The sequence below is a fragment of the Phytophthora infestans genome, genomic scaffold, assembly GCF_000142945.1.
Source record: "Phytophthora infestans T30-4 supercont1.34 genomic scaffold, whole genome shotgun sequence".
NCBI classification, from domain to species: domain Eukaryota; phylum Oomycota; class Peronosporomycetes; order Peronosporales; family Peronosporaceae; genus Phytophthora; species Phytophthora infestans.
The window spans coordinates 1,105,105-1,115,807 of NW_003303725.1; the positions used below are offsets into that span (position 1 = coordinate 1,105,105).

Below are 10,703 nucleotides of genomic sequence, written 5' to 3' on the forward strand. Positions count from 1 at the left end.
ACTTCCAGATCTTCTTGACGCTGTTGCGACACATATCAAAAGCCTCCATAGCTGCACAAACTGCTCCACGGAGCAGTTTACCGTGGACGCTTCGTTCAGCAAGGAAAACAACCGCATTGAGGCGAGTTTCAGACGCAATGTCTTGTTTCCCGGGAGCTCTGGACATCGTGTTAAAACCCAAAATGCGGGGTTGACATTACTCTAGACCAACCATAATTTTAGTTGCCCGCAGCCATGCAAAACCGAAGTCCATTTTTATCCAATAGAAATAGATTATTCAGTTATGTGCGATCAATAAAAAACCCAATCATCATTTAGAAACGGGCCGGAGAAGTTCACCATTTCCAAATCAACGTAGCAAGTATTTTGTAAATTATGCCAGTTACTGCTTAGAGTGTAGTAGAGCGAGTGATACTACAAAATGCATTCAAACTACTACTTATTCTATAGTACTACGTGGTAGTACTACAGTAGTAGTACTCCTTCGTAGTATTATGTTTCAAAAGCTCGATACGATTGTCTTATTATATCTACTACTGACATCATAATAAAGTAATAAAACGGAGAAAATGGCTTTGCGTCATTTTTATTTTATTTTCTGTAGTAGTCTAACAAAACGGAGGCATCGTAGGCGGGCTGTTTACAGGTAGTTATGGTCGTGGGCCTCCTTTGCTTCAGCAGCCGCACTAGCAGCTAATTGCTCAGGTGTGGCGATTTCCACGACGATATCTTTTACACGCGGCACCTGATGCTTAATGGCATTCTTCACCTTCTGCTTCCACTCGACAGCGTGGTGCACACCAGATGCGTCGTCGACCACTAAAGTGAGATCCACGTGGATATATCGCCCCACCTTGCGACAGCGCAATTGACGAACTTGCAGCACTCCACCGTTACTCGTGCCGACCACACTGTCCGCAGCTTTCTCCAGACTTTTGATGGTCGTATCGGGCAACTTGGTGTCGCACAGCTCCTTAACGGAGTCCCAGCCGATCTCTGCGCCCATTTTCAAGATGATTCCACCCACCGCAATACCCGCGAGTGGGTCAAATAACGGAAAACCCGCGAGACTCAGTCCAATGCCACCCATGGCCACAACACTCGTCACGGCGTCACTTCGATGATGCCAGGCGTTAGCAATCAGCACACTGGAGTGCACACGTCGTCCGATGTTCATTGTAGTACGAAACAACGCCTCCTTCGCAGCTACCGACAACGCTGCGATGCCCAATGCAGCGGGGTGCATGACCATGCCATGTCCATGACCGTGTGTCGCCTTAGCTAGCGTTTCCACAGCTTCAAGGGCTTGAGGATCCAAATGTTCCACCAACTCGACCACTTCCTTCGGGTCCAACGCTGAGACGACAGTCGCAGGCTCCATCAGCACTAGCAAAGTGTCCAACGAGTGTACCATGATGCCCAGCGATCCTCCAACTAGCAATAGTGACACCGACAGTGCCCCCATCGTCTCATACTTGCCATACCCGTACGGCTGCGATGTGTCCGCCGGTCTGGCGCAATATTTTAGCGCTACGAGCGTCACAAAGTCGCTCACAAGGTCACTTATCGAGTGTGCAGCGTCAGCTAAGAGCCCCGACGAGTGGAACGCCACCCCAGCGACTCCTTTCAGCCCACTGAGCACCACATTGAGCCATACACCGACCCACGTGATGCGATCCGCAGCCTTCACGTCCTCCGCTGACAGTTTCAGCTTCAGCGCTCGCTCTTCTTCCGTCTCTTCCTCTTCCTCGAAAACTCCGTGGCTGTGGCCGTGACCGTGCCATCGTTGCGTCATGCTGTATAGCTGGAGCTCTGGTAGCAGCGAGGATGAGGACCTAGCAATGGGGCGACGCACGGAATGCAGCTCTCGTCTTGCCAGCGGCTGCAATACACAGCGTCGGACATCACAAGAGCCTCCTTGAGCCGCATATAGCGGCGTTAACGCCCGCCGTCGAGTTGACCAGGAGCTGATAGAATACCAGGTAGAACGTTAGTTTGAGCTAGTCGCACATCCGAACTTAATAGAAACGCGAAGGTCTTCCGTCGTACCGGAGCAGCAGATGCGCACTCATGAGGGAGTTTCTCTGTGTGTGTGTGAAGTCAGCGACTGAGGTGGCGACGCGTGCTGCGACTCGCGTGGAAGGTCTCGGACTGCGTCTGGGGCCTCGAAGGCACGCGCCTACTTGACCTACGTAACGGGATAAGAGAAGCTCGGTACATAGATCTGCGTAATCTGAAGCTACATCCACCGATTCATGTGTAGAACTGTAGTACATTCGGGGGCGATTGTACATGTACATTTCTGGGATGACATGCATATCCTGCGGGTAGTGTCACCAGTGTGCCCACAGATCTCCCGCACATCGACTCTAAAGAGATGGCGTGAGACTTGCTGCATTCACGGCGCCAAGGCAAAATGTCGACACTTCCATACACCCAATTACGTCACCGAATAGAGCGCGTTGTGTGGACTAATGCACTGCATTGCTTCCTATCAATGCTATCCTTCCTCTAAGACGATCTCTCGTCTACCTGTAGTGTTCCTTAATGACGCAAGTGCTTACCGGTGGGCCAGCTTGGTAGACAACGCGGACATGGCTTTGACCTTCCCATCCGGCACCATGAACATGACGATAGGCTTGTCATCCGAGATGTACGGTACGTCCACACGGAAGTAGCCACGACGCTCCAGCTGCACGACTTGTCCTTCCTTCATGTTGCGCAGTTCGTGGTCACCCACAGCGTGCATCTCAGCACGCGTAGTCTCCGTGAGGAAGTCCTGAAAGTCGTCACCCTCCTCGAGCTTGGGCTTGTTGAGTAAGTGGTCGAACTCCACCAACGTCAACGGCACGAGGTCAGCAACATCCGCCAGCCACGTGACCTTGAGCTTGGTCTTCTTGAAGTCTCCATTCGGGTGGTTCTCAGCCTCAACACTCGTGATCGAGCCGTCTGCATCCTTGTTCATCTTCTTGACGATGATGTTGCCATGACGCATGAGCGTCACTTCCTCGCCCTCCACAAAGTTGTTGACGTCGTCACGCTCCAGCAGCAGCTTGTTGCAGAAGCGCACCATCTTGTTGCCCATGGCCGGATCCTTCGGGTGACGAGCCACTGGGATTCCAATCACCTCGCCCGATACATTCGTCAGTGTGAGCGGCACGGACGACTCCTGGGCGATCGCGAAGTAACGAGGAGCAATCGGGTCCAACACGCGCTTGTTGATCGTCCAGAACTTGTCCCACTCCATGTCCGTGATACGACGCGAAGCGCCCTGACTCAAGATAAACTCTCGCAGAGCCTCGACCTGCACACCACGACGCAGCACACCTTGAACCGTGGGGAACCGCGGGTCTCTCCAGCTCTCCACGTGTCCATTGTCCACGAACCACTGCAGCTTTCGCTTCGAGAGCACCGAGTAAACAAAGTTCATCCGCGCGAAGCCCTGGATGATCACCTTCCGCAGACGCAGCGTGTCCAGCACCCACTGATACTGGAAGTCACGGTCATTGTACTCGGTCGTGCGCAGTGCGTGGGTCACGCCTTCAAGCGAGTCGACAATAGGACACGCCAGATCGTACGTCGGGTACGCCTGGTACTTGGAGCCTGTGCGGTGGTGCGGCGTCGGGTTCAGTCGGAAGAAAACCGGGTCACGCATCGTCTTATTCTTGGCCTGCATGTCGATCTTGCCGCGCATACAGTAGCCCTGAGCTTCGGGGGCGTTCTTCAGCATCTTCTCGAACAGAGCCAGGTTCTCGTCCACGGTTTGATCGCGACACTTGGAGTTGATTCCCTCCATACGCTCCTCACGCATACGCTCCTGCGACGTGTTGTCCATGTACGCGTGGCCCTCGCGGATCATCTGACGGGCATAGTCCGCGATCTTGTCGAAGTAGTCGGACGTGTAGGTCACGACGTCCGGGACGACCTCTACACGCTTTAAGTCGGCAATAATACTCTGCTCAAACTCGTCCTTCTCCTTGCTGGGGTTAGTGTCGTCGAAGCGGAGGATCAGCTTGCCGTGGTAGTGACGCGCGTAGTAATTGTTGAGCATGCAAGCCTTGATGTGGCCAATGTGCAAGTATCCAGAGGGTTCAGGAGGGAAACGCGTCACGACTTGGCCGTCCACTGCGTCCTTCAGAGGTGGACAGCTGCCTGAGTCTTTCTTCTTGGCAGCTCCAACGGGAGCAGGCGCCTTGATAGGCTTCAGAGCCTTCAGCGAGCCGTCAACCTTGGCGAACAGTGTCTGCTGCGCCTCCAGATACGCCAACCAGCGCGTCACATTCGGGAACGGCGACAAGTCCAGTTTCTTTTGCAGCGGAGCCACCAGCGACCACACGCCGATGTCCGCGAGCGACAGAGCGTGACCCACGATGAATGTCTGTGTCTTGAGCACGCGGTTAAGGATCTGGAGACCGCCGTCGTCCTCCAAGTTGGAGCCGAGACGAGTCAGCGCAAAGTCCAACCACGCGTCGATCTGCGAGGGTGGCAGAGCAGCTTCAGAGGCTGCGGCGTCCTTCGCGGCCACGCCGTACAGTCCCAGCTCGGGTTTGGTGCGAGCCAAGTAGCGCGCGACGGCAAAGTCGCCCGACACGATGCGGCTGTCAGCCAGCGTCAGTGTGGGGATCACAGACGAGGCGGCAGCGTCGCGGCCGAAGTTGCGGAAGCCTGACGCGTACTTGACGAGCTGTGCCACGACGTAACTGGCGCGCGGCAACTGGCCGGCGCTGGAGAAGACGATGACGCCGTCGTCCTCGGCCGAGGGGGTGGGTAGCTCAATGCCGGCGTGCACGGCCTTCTTCAGAGCCTTCTTACCGTCGGCAGTTGCGACTGGGGCAGCAGCAGCAGGGGCAGCGTGGGCCGCCGCAACGGCAGGAGATTTGTCGACCTCGCCGGCCTTAAGCGCATGCTTGTGCGCTTTCTTGCGCTCCTTGTTGAGCTCCTTCTTGGAATTTTTAGCGGGATCCTTGGACTTCTGCTGCTCCGGCTGCGGCTTCTTCTCCTTCTTGGCCTTGGGCGGCGGGCCGAAGTCCTTGCCCGTTACCTCCTTAAACTGGGTCTTGAGCGCTAGCAGCAGCGTCACGGCCTCCTTGATATCGTCGGCCTTGCTGGCGTCCTTTGCTGCCTTTAAGTCACGCACCTTGTCGCCAGCAGCTGCGATCTGCGCAGTCAATTCGGCCTCGGTTGCCATATTTGAGTGATATCAGTAGATGCTCTAGAGACGGCAGAACCACGAATGGAATCCGATCTTGATTCCAAGCCTTTCTATACGAAAAAAGCGCGCGGTATCTGGGAGCGTACCGGTTTTCCAGACAATCTTCATACGAGCCACATGAGTTTTCAGCTACCGTTTCAGAAACGGTATATCGGGTTTTGAGAAAAACACTTTTTTGACGGATTTTACTTTAATCCCAAACAAGATATTTTCTTAAATAAAGCTAATTTAGATAAACTAGTTATTTTAATATAAAACATGAAAACATCAATAACTTTTTTTCTTGCAACGATGTTATGTGCTGAGTTTTAAGTAGCGCGTTGCTGCGCCGTGATCTCATCAAACGTGCCACTGGCTCTGGTTTCACAAACATGCGGTCGGCTCACGCTGCGTGTGCGTTGCGCTTTGGATTGTTGTGATGTGTTCACCGCTCTTATCGACCCTTTTACAGATTTTCCACCAGCAGCTTGAATTGACCCGCTCTCCTCTGAGGCATCTCTAAAATCCTGCATGATCTGCCGTATGCTTGACGCAGTAAAAAGGAGACTGAGTGAATTAAGCGTTAGTGTTTAGCCTAGCTGTAGCAACTACATCTCCTAGCTCTTCTAGAACATCAAATCTTATGATCGGCGCTCTAGAACGCAGCGAGCATTCTAGACGATGGCCGTTCGGGATACGGCATTCGCTTCCCCAACGGAACGATACGGGACGAGGCGGCGAATGTTGATAATTTCAACATACGCCGAGCGCTGGATCTGGACGGTGCCGTTGGTATTGACTTGTAGGATCTTGAACGGGCCTTCTGCCGGCTGGTCCAGCTTGCTGATGCGATTCTTGTCCTTGGTAATGAGCACCAGATCTCCGACGCGGTACGTGTGTTGAAGGCGGCTACTGTTTTTACGCTCGTTGTCACGGAGAACCTGACGTAGTTTGCGGTCTGTGATGCGCTTCCAGTTTGTCATGAAGGCCGTGTTCATCACCATATCGCGGCCGAAGACGAGCTGTGCAGGCGTTGTCTCCTTGGTCGTGGACACCGTCGCGCGAATGGCAAAGGCGACGCTAGGTAGCACTTGTTCCCATGCGTTGGCGTCCAAGTCCGAGGTGCGAACCATGTCACCGAGGACTTGGTGAATGCGCTCTAGCACAGAATTGGCCTGAGGGTTCTTGACAGTAGTCGGACGAGGTTTTACTCCATAGCTCTCCAGCATCTCTTGGAATTCAGCGTCCGTAAACTCGTTGCCTTGGTCGAAGATGCAGCATTCTGGACGAGGGTATCTACAGAACCACTCGTTGTCGAGAATGTGCGCGGCGGTCTTGGCCTCCTTATCCGTGATGGCGTGCACTTCGAACCAGCCTGTAGCAGGATCAATCATGGTCATTGCACTGTACTTGTTGCCGGTTGCGGCGTGTGTATAGGGCCCGATGAGGTCGACACATACTACCTTCCACGGTTCCACAACAGGTTCTGCCACAGGTAACTTGCCGTATTTCTTCTTGTTGCGCTTCCACTTCTGGCATATTTCACAGCGACTCACGAACTCTTCTATGCAGCGTTTCATGTTCATCCAGGTGAAATGCTGGCGGATCGTCAAATACGTGCGATTCATACCCGGATGTTTGAGTTGCTCGTGGTACCAGTTGGTCACGTGGTGTTGGAGCGCCGGAGGAATCACAATGCGGTTGGTGGAATAAATGATCTTGAACTCCCCATGCTGTTTAGTCTCAACTTGGCCGTCTCGCAGACGCTGCTGGAGCTGTTCATCACGAAGCTGCTTACTTTGGATACGCTCAAACGCTAGTGGGAAATCATCATCACATGGTTCAAGCGCGAAGCAAGTCTCTCTTCCATCTTCCACGAGGGGTAGCCGGCTGAGAGCGTCGGCGACGACGTTGTTTTCTCCCTTGATATACTTGATCTCGGAGGCAAATTCTTCCACGATCAAACGCCATCGATTGACTCGGTCAGACTGGAAGTTTGCGAAGAAAAGGTTTTTGTGGTCTGTGTGCACGATAATCCGATGTCCCAGGAGGATGTTGCGAAATTCACGTAAGACTTCCACGATAGACAGTAACTCGAGCTCCATCACTGCATATTTGCGCTGGGCGCTGGACAGCTTCCTGCTGAAGAAAGCTAATGGCCTGCCATTTTGGCTTACCACTCCCCCCAGCTGGAAGATGCTGGCGTCCGTGTGCACCTCGAACGGTAGTGAAAAGTCGGGAAAATGCAGCGTCACCGCACGGCCTACCACAGCCTTGATTTGCTCGAAAGCAGTTTGGCACGCCGGTGTCCAGCGGAAAGGCGTGCGCGGCGACGTCAACGACGTCAATGGCGTCAACAAGTGAGCGCGCTGCGGCCACATATCGCGATAGTAGTTGACGAGACCAACAAATCGACGAAGTTCACGCTTGGTTTTTGGCGGAGCGAGCTGTTGGATGGCTTTGATTTTGTCCGGCAGCGGCTGAATCCCATCGCGAGTAAGGCGAAATCCGAGGTACTCGGTCTTGAGAGCAGCAAAACGACTCTTGTTCATGTTGACTTGCAAGCCACTGGTACGAAAGCGTTCAAACACCGTGCGAATGTGGTTGCGATGGTCGGCGAAGTTCGTGCTGGTGCTGATAAGCACGTCGTCGAGATACACGCGGACGAAGGGAAGATCACCAAGCATGCGCTGCATGCGGCGTTGAAATTCGTCGGAGGCCGTGCAGATACCCATGGGCAGTCGCAGATACCGAAACTTTCCCCATGGTAGAACGAAGCAGCAGACACGCGAGGATCGTTCACCCAGAACGATGGAGTAGTAGCCCATGTTCATGTCGAGCGAAGTAACGAAGACGAAGCGCTCCAAACCTTGTAGCAACTCGGTGATTTTGGGCATTGGGAACGGATGGCGAACGATGAGTGCGTTGAGGCGCCGGAAGTCAGTCCGAAAGCGTGCTGTTTTGTCCTTCTTCGGGATGATAAATGCTAGTGCGGCCCACGGGCTACTTGAATCACAGACAATGACTCCCAGTCGCTCGAGTCGTGCGACTTCCTTCTTGATTGTGTCAAGATAGGCATGTGGGATGCCAAACGGTCGAGCATGGTATGGCTGCGCGCTCTCCTTTACCGGGCATGGTACCAATGGTGCCTTGGTTGAGATCATCAAACTGAAGTAGCAGCTGGCGAAGTTCGGCTTGCTCTGGCTCGGTGAGGTGCGCAGGAACGCAGTCGTCGACGTTCACTTTGGCATACTTGGCGTCTTGCTCGCTGGGCGTTTAGGAAAGTACATCGCGGTCATACGTTGAAGGGTTTCATCGAAGTGCTCGACGTCCTCGTTGCCCATGACGGCGGAGTTAACGGATTCAAAGCGAACCAAGGCTGCTCCGCGTAGCAGAATGCGAGTATTCTGGTATAGCTCTGGAGCCTCTTGCCAGCCCTTCAGCTTGCGGATGTACTCGAACTGCTTGCGCCAGTTCAACCACCCTTCTCCGTTGCCGTAGTCGAGGTGTCGAATGTTCAGCGACACATGGTCGTTGGCGTCGTGTAAGTTCGTACGCACACGGTACGTGACGAACAGGTCCCGCCGGTGCTCATCGAGAGCCTTGACGGTGGTCTTGAGCGGAATGAGCGACATGGCCTTGGAGAGAGCGACGGATTGAGCTCAATATGCCGTATGCTTGACGCAGTAAAAAGGAGACTGAGTGAATTAAGCGTTAGTGTTTAGCCTAGCTGTAGCAACTACATCTCCTAGCTCTTCTAGAACATCAAATCTTATGATCGGCGTTCTAGAACGCAGCGCGCATTCTAGACGATGGCCGTTCGGGATACGGCATGTTCTCCAGAACAAAGCCTCTTGATTGTTTTGTACACTAGTTCTGCCATGGTACGTAGCCCTAAGCGTACCCTGGTTACACGAAGTGTGACACGTCATACTTCGGGATATTTGGTACAAAGTACCAAGGTCGTCCAAAGCCAACCATTGGTTGATGACATTGCATTTCTATAGGTGACTTATAGTTTGTATTAAACCCAAGCTTTATCTACTTATAAATATACCCAGTTTATATTCTACCTTAATTAGGTCACTTTGCTCTCTTTTGAAGTAAGAGGGGCCTGTGAACTGCCGTTCACTGAGAGTTGGTATACTCTCGGAAGCTAACCTCTAGCGCAAGGTGTTGTGTGACCCCGTCACACATGGTAGCACTCGTAGTCAATCCACGCCACCGCGGGTAGACTACCTGAACCTCTCCGAAGTTCGTTGCCATGGACAGGAACGACTTCTCCCATCTGAACGACTCTCAGTTCGAGTCGGTTCGGAAGATGGCAGGCATCTTCGGGATGGAGGCCCTGCAGAGCCTGGTGGTGTCAGCACCGGCCGAGCAGCTCGAGCGCGTCAATGCGTTCGACGCGAACGAGCAGGGTCTCATCGCGCATGTGCGGGAGAACCTGCAGGCTCCGGCGGCGGAAGCAAACCCGCCTCACCCGAAGCCAATACGGCTGAAGGCTAAGCCGTATGAAGGGAAGGAAGGCGAGAAACTTCACTTCTGGGTCCGCGAAGTGGAGCTCGCGATGGACGCGGCTCTGATCTCGACCGAGCAGCTTCATGTTGCTTTTGCACTCTCCAACCTTAGCGGCCGTGCTAAGAGTTGGGTGTACACACGGGAGGCAACATCCCCAGGATGTTTCACATCCTGGGCTCAGCTGTGTGAACAGCTCCGAGCCGCGTTCCTCCCAGCGAACTACGAGTACCGCCAGCGTTCGCGTTTTATCTCGTGCAAACAAGGGAGGCGTGAACTGCACGAGTACGTGCAAGAGATACTAGAGCTCACGGCGTCCCTAGTGGGAAACCCACTCAACGAACACATCAAGATGACTGTGTTCATGGACGGCCTTCGAGTGGGCCCCGCACGCACTCAGCTGTTACGGGTGTAGTCAAGCACTCTTGAAGAGGCGATTCAAGTGGCTCTTCAAGAAGAGTACAGCCATCGCCAGGCGCGTATGCCGGCCTCAGCATGGCGTGGGAGTTCTTTGTCGGCTCCCGGCCGAACAAGCTCTAACGGACCAGTTCCCATGGAACTCGGGTCCGCCGAACAGCGTGACATCCGCTGCTTCGGCTGCGGGAAGATGGGCCACTTCAAGCGCAACTGTCCTGCGGAAAGACTCCGCAGACGGTCCTTCCCCAAGCCCGTCCTCAAGGGTCGCTGGTAGAAGCCAGGATCCCGGGGACAGGGGACGCTGGGAGCCAGTAGGGGCGGGGCGCCCTACTGGGGAAGAACTAAGTCTTCGTGATGGGTGCGCGAATGACGCGTACCACGGGGACTTAGCCCCTGAGAGTCTTCGCACTCTCGAATCGGCGAAGAGAAGCGGCGGGTTGCTCGTAGTACACGGATGTGTACGGGGATGCAATCATCCCTTTAGAATCTTGATCGATTCTGGGGCGTCGAAGAATTTCGCACGCCGCCAGACGGTTGCTCACAGCAGCAACAAGTTGTCCGAAGCTTGAGAGAAAGC

The 10,703-nt window shown here is 54.0% G+C and overlaps 2 protein-coding genes across 2 annotated transcripts; both read right to left on the minus strand.

Annotated features, from left to right (window-relative positions):
* Positions 1–640: 640 nt before the first annotated feature.
* PITG_14455 (Cation Diffusion Facilitator (CDF) Family) lies at positions 641–1,795 on the minus strand (the record flags this gene model as incomplete). Its single annotated transcript, XM_002898871.1, has 1 exon — positions 641–1,795. One exon carries the CDS (start codon positions 1,793–1,795, stop codon positions 641–643), a length of 1,155 nt encoding a protein of 384 aa, XP_002898917.1.
* A 305-nt stretch (positions 1,796–2,100) lies between these two features.
* Positions 2,101–5,188, minus strand: PITG_14456 (glutamyl-tRNA synthetase, putative; the record flags this gene model as incomplete). The annotated part of the gene is made up of 2 exons (XM_002898872.1): positions 2,101–2,188; positions 2,565–5,188. The coding sequence occupies 2 exons, from the start codon at positions 5,186–5,188 to the stop codon at positions 2,101–2,103; spliced, it is 2,712 nt and encodes a 903-aa protein (XP_002898918.1).
* Between the last annotated feature and the right edge of the window lie 5,515 nt (positions 5,189–10,703).